At 38.1% G+C, this 17456-nt stretch overlaps 1 protein-coding gene and 1 long non-coding RNA gene across 12 annotated transcripts in view; one reads left to right on the top strand and one right to left on the bottom strand.

The window, feature by feature from the left end:
• The window catches only part of LOC143229404 (rap guanine nucleotide exchange factor 2-like), a 171031-nt gene that overhangs the window by 102230 nt on the left and 51345 nt on the right, over positions 1 to 17456 (bottom strand). Inside the window, exon 1 of one of the 10 annotated variants that reach the window (XM_076461699.1) lies at positions 3069 to 3378. The exons of the other annotated variants lie outside the window; for them this stretch is intronic. Coding sequence (XP_076317814.1) covers positions 3069 to 3124 — 56 coding nt within the window. The 5' untranslated portion in view covers positions 3125 to 3378. Of the gene's footprint in view, positions 1 to 3068; positions 3379 to 17456 lie in introns of those variants that run through there. 10 annotated transcript variants of the gene reach the window in all.
• Positions 475 to 16331, top strand: LOC143229408 (uncharacterized). 2 transcript variants are annotated; one of them, XR_013015853.1, is made up of 4 exons: positions 475 to 551; positions 12685 to 12731; positions 13428 to 13521; positions 15536 to 16331. It is a non-coding gene; the product is annotated as an uncharacterized LOC143229408 (long non-coding RNA). The 2 variants fall into 2 exon arrangements; XR_013015852.1 differs by lacking the exon at positions 475 to 551 and having other exon boundaries at positions 12537 to 12731.

Genomic DNA, 17456 nt, shown 5'->3' with positions numbered 1-17456 from the left:
TTGCTGAACTAGAAAAATATTTGTTCGTGAATTCATACAGTCTGTGCAATTTCTTACACTTATCAAGTTCTAGATTTTCTAAACACGTCTGAAGTTCCACTTTTGTAAAATGACCCTCCCTAGTGGCAGATATGACAGATAGTATTCAACATTTTACGCCACAAGATTACCATACTAACTGAACTTAGCTCTTAGTAGTTTGAGCAAAATATATTCTTAAGAGTGAAGATGAATCATGCACAATCTGGAATATTAATTAGTCAGTACCTGTATAATTTCACAGCTTGTTTACACGGCACTGATAAAACGTCATATCACCTGTCATAAAAAATAACGTGTACAGCCATGTGTGATATCACAATGTGTCATAATTACCACCCACGCAGAGCTCACAAGTTGTCAGGTTAAAAGTAAACTCCCGCGAGGTGTAACTTTGATAAATATAAATAGAACAGGTTTCCTGTTACATTGATCAAAATATGCAAAATTTACCAGCTGCGAAACCGAAACGGTGTAAGAAAAAACGGAAAATTCTCATTATGCACGGTGAGGTAAGATTTTCCTTACATTCTTAATACTTTTACAAAAGCCAGAATTATGTCTAGATTAAATAAAGGCAAACAATAATGTTTTGAAACAGACCTCAGACCTTGTGTTACATAATCTACTCCACTAACAAACATTACAAATTTCACAACGCAAACATGTAAAGGTCGCAACGTTTTACAAAATCGTGAATTCTCCGCGTAGATGCACATATCTTATAGAACAATTTCAACTGTGCTAAATAAACAAATATTTAGGCGGAGAGTGTTAAGTCCTTCACATTACTGTTCTAGTTAATAATAAGGACAGCGTGACAGCAAGGGCACACATTACTAATGGTTTGGCTCAGTATTATGAAATGGAAGTACAGGGTTACAAGCCAAGTCTGTTTACGTAATTGTCGATAATTCTAGTCAAATTATTTAATGTGCATGTTTCTCGTTATAAATATTTAATTAAAATTAACACTTTGATGCGTAAACACTGACAAAAATATAAAAAGGGTTACTTGCACGCATTATACCAAGAAATCAGGAAAAGTAGAACACTGTAATTTCGAAACACTTATATTCAAGAACAACGAATGATACTCCTCAATCAGCAGGCATGATCGACTTTCCAAACCAAATTTTAGTCACGTTCACGTTTGTGGTTCTGACCTTTAACCTGAGAATGTTCCCACTTCTACACGACACCTAAGTTTAGAGTTCACTTGTACTCGTATTCTCTACGCACGGTGTAAAACCCAAGTTGTGCATTGGTTTGGTTTATTTTGAATTTTACGCAAAGCTACTAGAGGGCGATCTGCACTAGCCGTCCCTAATTTAACAGTGTAAGACTAGGACTAGGTGGAAGACAGCTAGTCATCACCACCCACTACCAACTCTTGGACTACTCTTACCAATGAATAGTGGGATTGACCGTCACATTATAACGCCCCCACGGCTGAAAGGGAGTGCATGTTGGTGTGACGGGGATTCGAAACCGCGACCCTCGGATTACAAGTCGAGTGCCTTAACCATCTGGCCATGCCGGGCTTTATGCATTGGTAAGAACATACATACAACTATAAAATATTGCTTTCGAACGACGTGTGAAAAAAATGGGCTTCCAAAATTCTGGGGCGTCAATACAAGCACAGTTAAAACTTCACATATATCCTTGTGGCAGAAGAGGGTATCTGACACACAGCATTGACTTTAAAAATATTATAATAAATATATGTAAATTGGTTATAACATGACAAAAGTTTCAAATCGGTAACAATTTTCTGAAATAAAGGTTTGAATCTATGTACACTTTTCCATTAATATCCGCTCAATACAATTTCCAGAGCTTTAGAAAACTACTCCAGTCGTGTATTTATATAAGATACTTGTTGATCAATGTTTTTTTTTATCAAACTTTAAATCCATAAACAAAACGTATAATTCAAAAAGTTGTTCGAATATTAGCAGATTTAACTCGATAAATTTCAAACGTTATATATATATATATATACACAAATAAATCACTAAAAACAAAAAACTTTATTTTTTGTGCACTTTATCCGGTTTCCTAGTGGCATTTAACATTATCAGTATACCCACGTTCTTGTCGGTTCTCAAACACTGTATTTCTTATAAAAATGACAGTCAAATAGTTCTGCTGTTTATTTGGAATTAAAATATACAGTTTCGTATAGATAAACGCAAAAATAAAGCGAAAGAAAGGAAAAAGTTCTTGCTATAATTCAAACTAATTCTCACACAAGATGGAATATACTATAACATTTAAGATGAGGACAACTTAATACAAACATTGTCTGCCAATCAGCAAGTACCAAGAAGCGGTTTCATGAATATTGCTAAATACGATCAAAGTTTACTTCTTGGCGAAACAAAAAAGAACATTTTTTCAGGGGCTATCACGTAATATATATTTCACACAGATAGAAGCATACATAAATACTCCTCTTTACGTGGAACCTCCCTCGAAAGTAAACAAACTGTCTACCTATAAGTAATATGTTGATGAAATTCAACACTATTTATTGATTACTGTACAGACACACCTTCGCAGTCTGTATGTTTTTGTAAAGTAAGCTAACAGACTTGTAATCTGTTAACTCATATCACCGATGTTTCATTGTCACGCGATTCGATTTCCTATTGAATGTCTACTTTAAACTTTCATATTTTAACCTTTGGAAACTACTCGAACTACAATATGTAAAACAAGTTAGAAACAATTCAATATGTGGACATTGCTGTACGATCAGCGATCTTGACATATGAAGGGCATTAGGTAAATCATAATACTTTATATTCAGGTCTCAAGAATATATTCCATACACACATTTGAAAAGTTTAAATGTTCTAAAGAACTGTTGGTAAAAATTGTACAAATTTGGTTATAGACAATACATAAGATATATATACGGCGTTTCAATCGACAACAGAAAATTTGGCTAAAGTAACGACACATACTAACCTACACATAAATACTAAATAGATAATTAAGAAGGGGACATTAGTTCCTACCTAAACACAGACGAGTTCCACCGCCTGTCGACGCCTCCAGAACCTGATTTGGACATTTAGGCTTAAACTTCGCTCTCGTTTCCGCCTAAACAGTCAGATTTAGAACTTTATTCATTTGTACACCATTAATGCAAAAATCTATCAACGTTTTTCGATCAGCGAAATATGAGAAAAAGAAAACTTTTTCTGATATTCACAGTACAACGATCCATTCCAAAAATTCCATACATTAACCTTCACAGAAGCAACTGTATAAGAATTTAGCCTCGTTAAGGATTTGTACAGGTTAATGTACATAACAACGGCGAGAGATTAGCAAACCTGAAGCGGGCCAACTTAGGTCTGGGTAGCTACCACTTCCCGTCAGCCCTTGCGAGTAGCATTACAGGTTATTGGCTAGAGCAAACAGGTAAGCATGCAGGTTTGGATGGTTACCCTCATGAACAACCAGAACAGGCTGAACCACTTAAACTATAGCTAATGGATACAACAGGCTGTCAGACAGGTCACCAGCATTATCATTGTTCGATTTACTTACCCAACATAACTCGAGTTTAAATATGTCACAGTAAACATTAAAGAATTGTAATTAATACTGCAGGTAGTCCTAATAAAACTTGTGTGCTCTATTTAGCTATTATAAGTTATGCCGCTGAAATGGTTAAAATTTGGTTAAAGAAATGTTAAATTGCATAAAAGTTTCTACAATGTTTCATATATCAGAAGGTATAAATCTGTACAAAAGTAAATGGAACACCCTTTACAAGTATACAAGATGAAATGAAACACGAGTTTCGTGAAAAAAAAAAAAAAGCACTTGTTAGGTTATAGGTGTTATCAGTCTGTTTTTACAGCCTTCTTTGATGACAAATACAGCATTAAGTACTGTGGAAAACAACATATTTATAGCGTGTTAAGGCTGTTAGGGTGTCTATTTCGAAAGATAGAACAGCTTGGAAGTAAATCTAAGTCTCTCTCTTTTGTGGTCTTTTTAATTTGAAAATTGCAATACTTAGAGAAAAACAGAAATAAGGCCGATTTTTCAGTCAATAACTATACGAAATTAGTTAGTTTAGTATTATAAAAAAAAACTATATATAAGAACCATTAGTTTACCACCATGAGAAAAACGACTGTTTTTTTCGAATATATCAACAAAAAAACTAAAGAAACATCACACACGAATAATAAAAGAATACCCACAATAAATATGAAAAAAATGTAATACCTAAACCAACCTACAATAATTGTGCCTAAACATCAAGGGAACACAATTTTTCAGAAATGCGAATAAAAACGAATGCAGGTAAGCTGTTACATAAAGGTAAAAATAACCACACTCTTCGTCCTCAACACGTCATAAACGTTCATTTTATATATTCAGCACACGGTTTTCGGATCGATACTACGTATTTGATACAGATAAATGTAATGTAAGAAAAATTCTCGATTTATACAACAATATAGCTGATTCGTTAACCTCTTCCACAAAGAGTATATATCGTGAAGGCTGTTATTGTATTTTTTTTATAATTTTTTATACAAAGTATTGCAAATTATTCCGAAGAATTTTGAAAACGATATATACTCACATTAATGCGTTAGGCCCGATATAGCCAGGAGGTTAGGATGCTGGACTAGCATTCTGAGGGTCACGGGTTTGAATCCCCATCACACCAAACATAATCGCCCTTTCAGCTATGAGACGTTATAATATTATGGTCAATCCCACTATTCAATGATATAAGAGTAGCCAAAGATTTGACGGTGGGTGGTAATGAATAGCTAGCTGCATTCTCTCCAGTTTTACGCTGCTAAATTAAGGAGGACGGCTAGCGCAGATAACCCTCGTGTGACTTTGCGCGATAAATGGAAAAAAAAACACAAAGAGAACGAAAAAATATGTTAATGTACTTTATCTTATTCTTGTTGTGTATTCAGTGTTAGTGCAATAAGTGTTGAAGTCGGAACCTGATTATACTGATTTTGTGATATGACATCAACATCAAAGCAAATGTACTTTATGCGTTCAGACTGAAACAAAGCTTTTAAACTGGCTAAAGGAGAGGGGGGCGTCTCGAAAAAGCATTATAAGAGTTCTTGAAAATGCTGTGATTTCCACGAATGAGTGGCGTAACTAACTGCATTTGTCGTTTTAGAATAATGCTCTCATACAAAGTCGTGTCGTGCATATTTGCATACATATGGAATTATTGTCCAGTTTCAGTAATGGCTGATAAACTAAAACACAGACTTTTTTGCGTATTCAGTGTTTGGTGTGGTAAGTGTTAAAGTCAGATCCTGGTGTATAAATGAATTTTGTAATAGGCAAAACATCTGTTTATATAATACATACTGTTTTTACTTTCTTTTCTGACTAATTATTCGTGTGGTAAATAAACATGGCGGGTACCGTGAAGATTACTTCTCTTTATTTTTCATGTGCCTCGATTTGCCACATAATTTTGAAGTACATAAAACTTCTTCTCTCTTACTATTTTTTTTGGGTGATAAATGACCAAAAATTAAATCTCTCAACTATAGAAAATAAAATTTCCATTTCTGCTTCAAACGTTTTAGTACGGCAGTAACATCACTTCAGAATTAATTCCTTGTTGTTAATCACAAACTTAAAAAATAGGCTTGCTGCAAATAACTAAACCCCATTTTTGGGGTTATAAGCCCTAAGACTTACCACTGAATCACCAGTGGGCTCACTAGGGAAGGAGAGAGTTACGAGGGCTGTTCAAAAAATACGCGGACTGTTTGAATTGCGCGGCTCCAGTTGGTTCCAGGGGAATCCGCTTGGTGTCGCTAGGTTTGCAGAGATCAGCTGATTACGACGCCATTTCCCGATTGCAGATATCTTCATTTGTGTATTAGCTACGCGGTTTTAAGTGAAGTGCGATTTTTTTCGTTTGGCGGATTTCAGAATGAATGACCTGAAGGAACAACGACTTGCTGTGAAATTTTGTGTTAAACTTGGAAAATCTGCGACTGAAACTTTTGCTATGCTTAACATGGCTTACGGTGATGTTGCTATGAATCGTACGGCATGTTTCAAGTGGCATGAACGTTTTAAGGATGGTCGACAGTCCATTGAAGATGATGAGCGTCCTGGACGCCCTTCCACGTCAACTGACGACCCACACGTCGACAAAATCAACACCCTGGTGCGGGCAAATCGACGTCTGACTGTCAGGGAGCTTGCTGAAGAGTGTGGGATATCAGTTGGATCTTGTTACGAGATTTTGACCGAAAAATTGAAAATGCACCGCGTTGCTGCGGAATTTGTGCCTCAGAACTCGCGAGTTTTTGGCCAAACACTCGATCAGTGTTCTTCCCCACCCCCCTACTCACCTGACCTTGCTCCTTGCGATTTTTTCTTGTTCCCCAAACTCAAAAGACCCTTGAAAGGAAGAAGATTTGAGACGATTCCCGAGATTAAGGCAAATGCGACGAAAGAGCTGGAGGACATTACAAAAGAAGCGTATCAGGACTGTTTCAACAAGTGGAAACACCGTATTTTTCTCCGCTGATTTCTCCAAGCCCGTTCCCTTGGCTGTGGTTTCGCTAGATAGTAGATAGGGACAGTGGGAATCTCGTTAATCCATTCATGCGCATCACTAATTAGATGACGAGGCATTTGGCTATCGATATTATACGATTACCCAATTTTACATCAGGGTCGACGATATCGACAGATGCCGATAGTGAAGACGCATAATGATCAATTCATTTGCACATTATACCTACATTGGTCTAACGACAAGAGGCTGTTTAAATTTCGTCATGTGTTGTGGGCGGTAATTGCCTTACCAGGCGGGATGTTTAGGTAACCAGTGGTTGGCAGATCTTGAACCTTTGCCCTCAAAAAGACTTACACCGTGCCCTTGCACCGTGCCCTTGGGCAAGACCTTCCCAGCGCTTCCTTTCCATATCCCTCCAATTAGAATGATATGTCCCGGAAGTCTGTTCGGGATTAGGGATCGGAAGTCCCGCCTTTAAGGCAATTCCTTGGATGTTATCGAATAAGTTATCAGTTTTGGCTAGATATCTAATAGTTTTGTCCGTTGAATGGATATGCCTTAATCCTGTCTTGATCTTAAGAGTAGGAATCAGAGATTCCAACTTGACTGGTGCTAGGCCACTGTCTCTATAACGGGAATAGAGTAACCCGTCGGTCGTGCAAGGCGGAAGATGACACCAGTTCTTCACGGCCTTTTTAATTAGATTGTCCATATTTCTCAATAATTTACCACTCGATGCTCCCAATTCGAGTTGGTAAAGGAGCCGGGGTACCGCAAATCGGTTGAGAATCTCAACCCGTTGGTGTGGTTTTAGCGGTACCCTCGAGATGTTATCTATCCACTTCTCGAGGAGAGGAAGTACAGCCTCGCTGTACACCCCGGTCCATGAACAGACATTGGCCCCTAGGTAACGGTAAGATTGTTCGGGTCCGATCATCGGGAGTCTTTCACCATTAACTGTCCATGGTGAACAATTATTGACGGTAAAGGTCTTACTGGACCTCCTAATCAGCATTCCGTCACTCTTCGAGATGTTCAGTGAGAGGCCGTTACCCAAACAGTAATCATTCACGGTGTTCAACATTTCCTGTAAGCTAGCATGGTCTTTTGCCAGCACTGCCATATCATCAGCATACGCCAAAGTAGAAACTGGATCCAGCTTCTTGTTTAGCGATATGCCTCGGCCAACCTCTTCGATCTTATGGATGAGAGGATCCAGGGCAATGTTGAACAAAATAGGAGACATGGGGTCCCCTTGTTTAACGCCTCTGAGGAGGCGAATAGGTTTGGTATTCTCGATACCAACCCTAAATGACGTTACACCATCTTGATACATGTCCCCTACAAGTCGGACGAAATGCGGGTGGACATGAAATCTGGCAAGACTGGCTAGAAGATGTTGATGGCCAACTGTATCAAAGGCTTTACACAGGTCTAAGAAGGCCATAGCCAGAGTCCCATGTCGCTTGGCTTTCCTCATGATGGAACGGAGCAGGAAGATGTTGTCTCTGCAACCCGCTTGAGGAATAAAACCACGCTGTCTGGGATTTATCTGCACGGCCTGCTCGAGGCGACGGGCCATAATCCTGGAATATAACCTAAGCACGATAGAGGATATCGTGATAGGTCTCCAGTTTTTGACCTCGTGCAGATTACTCGATCCTTTCGGAAGGAGCACCGACTTATTGACCTTCATGCATTCAGGAATGCGGTCCGTGAATAACCAGATGTTATACAGACTTGCCAAGGAGGCGTCGATACCATACTTAAGGCGGTAGAGTAAGAAAGGAAGAGTGACCTTATCGGGACCGGGGTCCCTCTCTTCATGCCTCGAAGTGCCTGACTCACTTCGGTTGATGTTATTGGTTCCAGAATATTAGTGTTGTCTGCCCTGGGTGGAAATGGACAGCCGTCAAAATTAACGTTATTATTAGCAACACCGTAGACCTGATCGTAATGGTCTTTCACCTGATCTTTACTGAGGGGACATCTGACAGCATCCCGGCCGTCTAATATCTCCTCAGCTAGGCGTTTTCGTTCGAAATCAAACATTCTCTGGAACCTTTTAAAGCGTTCTACCCTGTGGAACCGCCTCTTGTATGGCCTTCGAGCAGGATTAATGACTTTAAGAGCCTGCGTCGAAGTTCTCTCGTTTCTCCATGTTGTCTGAGAATGGGCGATCTCGTCAACCCATGTTTTGGTCACAACTTCGACCTCCTGCCAGGTTGCTTCGTCGAGTCCCTTCTGATCTCTCAGCTGACATATGTACGGACAGAACTTAGAACTCAGGTCGGGGATATTAATCCCCTCCCAGTCGAGCTCCTCGTACTGAACGACGACAGCAGGATCTCCACAACTCTTGATGGTGTGTGAAGCAGTGCAGACGGGCGGTTTTTGTTTATTAAGATATCGGCGTTTGTCAGAGATCTGTTTTGGAGTTTTGCCGGGTAGATGTTCTGCACAGAGAACATTGATGTTCTTTTGGCCCGAGTATACTACTATCATCTCTCGGAGGGTTCGTACTTCTTCCTCGGACCAGACTACCTGGCGCGGGGGCTCCAACGGCGTCCGAACTCCAGACATTTGAATGCGCTCGGCATTCCGGATACTTGGATGTTTATGTCTCTTATGCTGAGACACGCCTGATTTGGTCTTAAATTTCAGGCCGCAGACTTCACAGCCGAAGCTGGAAGACTGATTGGCGAACGCCACGGAACGCCGATAGGGACATTTCGGTATATGACATGCGATAGCATGATGGTGGCTATCGTCTTTTCCACAAAACATACATCTCGCTTGTGCCACCGAGTTATGAATATTTGCCAGATGGTCCGCAAATCTAGGAAAACTCGTAAACTCGAATGGGCACTGGTCGCAAGCCAAAAGTTTATTCTTATAGGGTAGGTTAACAAATACTGTCCTCCCTACCCTTTCAACCGTCAATTCCTTGTCACTATTCGGTAAATCTGTCTTTCTCCCTTGTTGACATTGGGACTGTAACTTAAGCCGTCCACCTCTGTGGTTCGGCTGTTTAAAGACCCTATTTCCTCATTTTCAGAAGATTCATAACTTAGGCCGTCCACCTCAGTGGTTCGGCATCTGCCTCCCCTGGCAGTCTGACTAGTTGCAATCAAAACACCTTGGATATGTGTCTGGTTGTTGGAATAGGTTTCATTCAATACCTCTATTCCGGATCTTACGCTTTCCTCTCCCTCGACGCCGGGGAATCGCTCGGAAGCTACCATCCCCGGGCGGTGCCAAGTAGCATGGGTTTGGCCGTCGCCCTGGCACTCCACGAACGCCAAACCATAGCTTTTATCATTAATATTTCTTTCCATATCTATAACAACCAGCTCTGATGTAGGGTAGGTCAGTCCCTACAAAATGCTAATACAGGGTAGGGCTGCAACCTCCTACCGGGCACCCAGCTAGCTAGCGAATTCGGTGAGTCCTCGCTACGGTTTAAAAGGTTTTCATTCCTTTGTTTGGAGCTGACTGCCCCTGCCTCTGGACATATGATGGTCGGCGAGCCCATCAAACGGGTTTTTAGTGTTCTCCTTCACGTGTGGAGGATTCAGTTACAGGGGACCCTGTATCCAGCCGCACCGCTGGGAGGTACCTCCACGGGCAGTACATTGGCAATGTTTTATGGCTCTATAGAGAGTCAATCCGTCACTATTTAAATGACGAAGCATTTGGCTACCCAAGAGAGTCAATCCGTCACTATTTAGATGACGAGGCATTTGGCTACCCAAGAGAATCAATCCGTCACTATTTAGATGACGAGGCATTTGGCTACCCAAAGGAGTCAATCCGTCACTACCAAGATGACGAGGCATTTGGCTACCCAAGAGAGTCAAATCCGTCACTATTTAGATGACGAGGCATTTGGCTACCCAAAGGAGTCAATCCGTCACTACTAAGATGACGAAGCATTTGACTACCCAAGAGAGTCATAGTTACTCCCGCCGTTTACCCGCGCTTGGTTGAATTTCTTCACTTTGACATTCAGAGCACTGGGCAGAAATCACATTGCGTCAGCACCGTCCGACGCTCAAGAGAGTCATAGTTACTCCCGCCGTTGGGAGTGGAGAGTACTGCGTTGGGGAGGAGAGTACTTTGAAGGGGTCCCAGACCTGTAACTTCTAAATAAAGCACATTTTGTTTTATGACGTCAGTCCGCGTATTTTTTGAATAGATCTCGTATTGTGAGGTACATAAAGCTTTTGATATTGATAAAGTAAAATTTAATTAATTGATGAGTCAGATTTGAATTTTCCAGCGGCTTTACGACATACAAATAAAATAATAAAACTAATAGTACTTCGTCAGGTTATTTTAATGTTCGTAGGAAGAGGGGGTGAGAAATTGTTCTTCTATTTCCCTTAATTGACGTCCCGGTATGACTAAGACCATTATTTTCTATACGTAAAATAATCCGATATGAATTTAGGCCAATTTAGAAATGCAAGCTTAACTCGATGAATTACCAAAAGTATCATTATACACGTTTCTTTAACATCCGCCCGTTCTGTTAGTAGTTAGCACTTAAATACCGCACGTAGTATAGCTAGCTAAATCAAATTCACGTGTCATAAACGGGTAGGTCGACTACTAAGGCTATAATAGCAAAACACACACAGTTCAGCAACTTCCAACTGCGTGAGGTTTTCGAAACACTTTTGGGTTAGACTACACACTTATTTCATTACACCATTTGTATGTGCTATTTTTAAAAGTATTCCTGTTGTAATAAGGTAAAAAACAACAATGAAAATACAGCTTTACAGAAACCAGCTGTATTTAATTAATAGCATCAGTGTTATACGTTTTAGTCACCACATGGCAGGTCAGTCACGTCAAATATCACGGTAACCCATGCCGAGAATTATGTAAATATTTATGTTTATAAACACGTAGTATGTTCTGTTCTATTTCTATGGTCTAGCGAATCAGCAACAATAGGCATGCATATTATAATTCAATATCATTAGCTACTATTGTACCAAATTTCGATCATGTTCTGTTTTAGTTGCACGAATAATTTCTATACACCCAGTATTTGGGTGTGATATGCCTCAGAAATAAGTTCCTCAAAACTCACTGTAACCACAAAATTACGAAGCGTATTTGCAATATACACAATAATCACACTAAACTTGTATGATGAACGAAGTACGAACCTTCTACCATATTAAAAAATAATACAAGAAACATATCTTTTATATCGTGTTTTTCGAAATAATCAAATGAAAAAATTGGGCATGAAGAACCATAGCAGCCTAGTATCTTCAGTTTTATTCATTAAGTACCAGGTCACAGTCACTTCTCCGTCTATTTCTGCACTCCGCGTGACAATCCTGTACTGGTAATAAGTTCCGTTGGCGATGGTTTCTGATTAGCTACACATTCACTGAGGCTATTTAGTCCAAATATTTATCTTACTGTTATTCAAAGCTACATTCACACCTAAACTTGCAACTGTGTCACTGGCAAGGTTTATCCTGTTGTAATAGTTTCAACTTTCTACCTCGAACACTTCTACTATAAACAGTACCAGCTTCACGTACCCTCTTCTTAAAGGTTTTACATACAACTCTTACCGAAAATGAAATTTTGTCCCAATGTGTTGCAAGAAGTTGCTTTCACTAGCAGGATTTCTCATTTTAACATGTTAGTCATATAACACACATGTTCTGAGAGTTATGAGTACAATAACCACAGTACTGCTGGGAATAGTAAGACTACCTGTACTTTAAAAGGTATCATTCTAACGTACTGCAGTCTGATTGGATGGATGACAGCCAGTCAGTGTGTAAAAATATCCACTCGTGACTATACCTTAGTAGTCCATTTTCAAAATTATCCACTACAACTAAGTATTTCCAAAACTGAATAAACAATATATATGTGCGTATGTATGTTTAAGCACAAAATGTATCAAAATAGGAGTACAGTGACAGATATTTCAAATATAGTGCTATAAGAGACAAATATTTATTTATTGGTTGATCTAAATGAAAATAACGTTATTACAAGAAGTTCAAATTTTAATAGCAATATAATACGACTGTTTCTTCTTCTAGAAACATTATTGTCTCCTGAACTCAATGCGTTCCTTTGTGGCTTGAAGGTAAATATATACAATAACATGCCAAATAATACTATTTCTTTTGTTCTTATAACGTGTTAGCAACAATCTTTCCTATTTAACCATACTATGATTTTTATCAGATTTAATGGTAATGGCTTAATCTCTACTTATCACTCATACACGCTGATAAAACAAAAATTTAGGCACCACACTTAAGAAATTTTTAACTGTAACGTGGTGTGAAATCTGTCGTATTTTATCTTGATGTTTCTGTTAATGAGGGAAAACCATTTGTATTGTTGATAGCGTAATTTATTATATCGTAATGACATCTTTTATGGTAGTTTCAATAGGAGTTATATGGGCCAAAGTCATGGACGTATGTATGTTAAAAAGGCAGGACTGGAGTGGCGTCAACTGAGAACCTGATTCTCAGGAAATGTTTGTATGCAACAACAGTCTATATGTGTGTTAACCCTGTGAAGTTATGTCTCTTTGATCTTACAGCTTCACCTGCATGTGATAAACGTTATTACAAACTTAAAACAGAATTCTGTTCTCAACTGGTAGCAACAGCTGGTTGTTCCATCCTGTTGTTTATACATCTATGTATTTACCAGCTTAATTTGCTTATGATTATGTGAGAAACCCATAACATTTTACGCATATACGTTTTGGTAGTTTTATACAAAGTTCGTCCTAATGGCTGTTTCAAACCGTTACCATATTGTTTAGGTTCGATTCTAGAAGAGCACTAAACCAATGAATATACCAAATTAGAAATGGACAACAGAAAGTGTGTGCGTCTTTTTCCTTCTTGCCTGTAAAAGTAAGATATTCTTTTAAGTTACAGCATGTGAAAATATACTAATGATTTTTTATACTGAACTTTATTCAGCTATAATTCAGCTATAAATTTATGTTTTAGCTATATATGAAACTTCAGAAATGCCCGAAATCAATTCTAAGAGATTCACTAATATAACGTAAGCAGAACTGTCTAGCTGAATACACATATATATACATACTGTTTGTAAATATTTGGAATATCGCTCTCAGAAAATCAGCGAATTAATAAGGCTATCGAAAGTAAATACCGCGGTAGTACTGTAGTTGTTAACGTTATTAATTTAGGCTTGCATCCAAGTAAGCAAGCTGACATTTGTGCAGATGTGAGTTTACCTATCTCAACGTCTATTGTGTCGTTGTTCTTCGTGTGTGGTAACTTGTGCCAGGCACCAAAGATGAAATTTTTCTGAGACAAAACTGAGACTTCTGAGAAAAGAAAACAACAACGAAAAACCCTGCAATATGAACGCATGCCACACACCATAGTCACAACGTTAAAGACAGCAGAAGCGGCGGAACTTTTGAAGAAAACAACAATAGAACGTATTGTTATATATTATTGCTGACTGAGTAAGACCTGTGCTTTATCTAAATTGAGATTTTCTCTTGCAGGCTAGCAATAATGTAATCTATCTACTACACGCACGTAAAATGGGTATCTTTCCTTTTACGTTCCAAGTAGCTGAATATACAAAAGTACACACTTTTCTCTTACAGGCTAGGAATAATGTAATCTATGTACTACACGCACATAAAATGGGTACCCCAACTAACGATATTAAAATCACAAAAAGATTTGTTCCAAGCTTTCCTCGGTTTTCCTCAAAATAAAAGTCATGTTGAATAGTGTTCGCTTCAGAGATATTATACAGTTGTTTCCTATTTTAACAGGTATAGTGAATTGGTACGGCGTTTCCCCTGTTACGTGCATGGTCTATAAAACAACACGTTAAAAATATATGTCATTAGATCATCTACCGATGTCATTACTTGCGAGCTTGTTGCATTCCACGATTCATTTAATTCTAGGTTAAATGATACTTTTTCTGTACCTTATCATGATTATGGTTGCGTAGCTTTCAAACTGTGAATGTGAATAAAAAATGGCTCAAAACTTTTAGTGACTCTATTTCAAAATCATAGCTGTTACTTCAATCATGCAGAAATTCAAAACGATCAACACGCAATGTTTTTGTACACTTCTGATTTGAAACAATCGAAGCGTTTTCTGAATGCTGGGATCCCCAATATTGTATTTACTTTATATTTTGTCTTCATAAAAACAGTTATGCTGTACGTACTCCTTAGCTAACTTTTACGATTAAAAATACTGTTTTATTCTAACTCACGAATGTTTGAATTGCAACCCATTCGTACGCGCGTCACCATCATCCAATAAGGTTTCTTCAACACCCAGCGTAAGTAATTAACCTGAGTATAGCAACTGACTTTCACTGTTAAATATCGTCTAATCACGAAATCGCATTTGTCACATTTTTCATACAATTTAGCGAAGTGTTTTCTTGTGAAAAGAAAACATTCAGAGGATATCAGGGACACTCCTCTCATGCGTAAATAGTTCATACAATCCCTAAAAGCCTAATATTATGTCCTATGATTCGGTTAGCCCCACTTGCATACGAGATCCAGGAATCGCAACCACAAAACCGAAAATGTTCTACTCTTCATTATGCATAATAACACAACATTGGAGTTAATCGGAATGCCCATGCTTTAAACCTAATTTAGATTGATATAAAACGTATGATCACAAAAACAGTATATCTTATCTCAGTTTATTCCTCAAGCTCACTATAAAACTATAACTTCAAGCCATCCTTTTCACACTTTAGTTTTAAAGAGAAATGTAGTACAAATACATTAACCAACGGTCAAAGTTACACATGATATTAGAAAAAACAAACACAAAAATGTTTAGAAAGCCGCGTGATAATTATTATATTATCATTATATATTTTTTCTTCCAAATCCAGAAATCCAAAGATTTTGCAAAACAGTTTAATGCGAACTAGAATTATCAGTTGGGCCAAGGCAATCAAGTCACGAAACCTGCAAGTGCAGAGGACAAACACGAAAAATGATTCACATTCCATACAACAAATGCTATCTCCGCAAAGATTACTGAAAAAAGAAAAGGACGTCGAGCTTGAACACACCAGCAACCACATGATACAAGGTATACAATATTAACACACCAGCAACCACATGATGCAAGGTATACAATATTAAATTGATTCTTCCCTGTATCGGCTTGGTATACGTCTTTCGACTGTTCCATCCACTGCCTACAGGCAAGACCAGACCAATGTATCTTGCATGTGGCTATAAAGGTTGGGGATTAAAACAATAACAGCCCATGTGAAACTTATCCAATGAACGTTCACTGCTCTTGTAACTACGGGCGGTACATTTTGTTATGCGTATTTTTAAGCATTGTTAATTTCAAGGTTAAATAAATAGTATTCACATGAAGAAACTTAACTTTAGTTATTCATTTTACTCTTCTAGGCCCAGCATGACCAAGTGGTTAAAGCACTCGACTTATAATGTGAGGGTCGTTGGTTCGAATCCCCGTCGCACTAAACATGCTCACCTTTGCAGCCGTGAGGGTATTATAATGTTACGGGTCAATCCTACTATTCGTTGGTAAAAGAGTTTCCCCATGAGTTGGCTGTGGGTGGTGATGACTAGTTGCCTTCCCTCTAGTCTTTCACTGCTAAATTAGAGACGGCTAGCGCAGATAGTCCTCGTGTAGCTTTGCGAGAAATTAAAAAAAAACAAATTTTGTAAAAGGTAAATTGAAAATACTTGAACAAATCAGTCCAGATCATCATTTGACAAATATATAAATGTATTTCATTCTACACGGAGAAAATAAACAAACAGCAAATTTTAGAAAAATATTACCTCACACTCAAGATTAAAAATAAAAATGTTCACAAGACAAAACAAGTAAAGCAGAAGTCAATACAAACGGAACACACGAATAGGTAAACGTAAATGTACGCGTAAAATACAAAAGGCGTAAAAATGACAACAGGTAAACACATATATATGTGTATATACTAGTATAAAAGCCCGTCAAAAATGACGGGAAAGCATTGTCGAATGATTAATGAAAATCATAGAATTTAACTAAAAGAAATTTGTCTCACCTCGAAAATGCACCTACTTTTTTACTTATTTCAATAGTCTCGAATTAATTCTTTAATCACCACACTTTTAGTGAAAACTACGCAGAAAAATGAAATTTTATCATTAAAAAAATGTTCGTGTTCACTGTGAAAGAGACTTAATTAAATAGCACTCTTGAGCCTTTTCACTATATTCTATGTCAAGAAGTAGAAAACAGTGCGAACATTCCGACAAACTTGCAAAATCGTTCGACTGTAAGAATAAAAGACATTTAGTTATTTGGTTTCGTTTGTTTTGAATTTCGCGCAAAGCTACTCGAGGGCTATCTGGACTAACCGTCTCTAATTTAGCAGTCATCACTACCTACCACCAACTCTTGGGGTACTCTTTTACCAACTAATAGTGAGATTGACCATCACAATATAACGTTCCCACAGCTAAAAGGCCGAGCATGTTTGGTGCGACGGCGATTCGAACCCACAACCCTCAGATTATGATTCGAGTGCCTTAACCACCCGGCCATGCCGGACCATTTAGTTGTATTGAACGTTTGTTTTCCTTTAGATTTTAAGGTTAAGTAGATGATATATGTATTAAAATACTAAAATAATACTTAACATTTATTCATCACTTAACCCTTTTATACATTCACACAAATTTTTAACTCTTTCAACAGTACAAAGCATAAAAGATATTTGATAGTAATATTTTCTTTTTTTTACGTTTTAAGGTCAAATAGGTGATATACGGGTTAAAATA

The sequence above is a fragment of the Tachypleus tridentatus genome, chromosome 10 (genome assembly GCF_004210375.1).
Source record: "Tachypleus tridentatus isolate NWPU-2018 chromosome 10, ASM421037v1, whole genome shotgun sequence".
NCBI lineage: Eukaryota > Metazoa > Arthropoda > Merostomata > Xiphosura > Limulidae > Tachypleus > Tachypleus tridentatus.
This window is presented reverse-complemented; position numbering and strand designations above follow the sequence as displayed.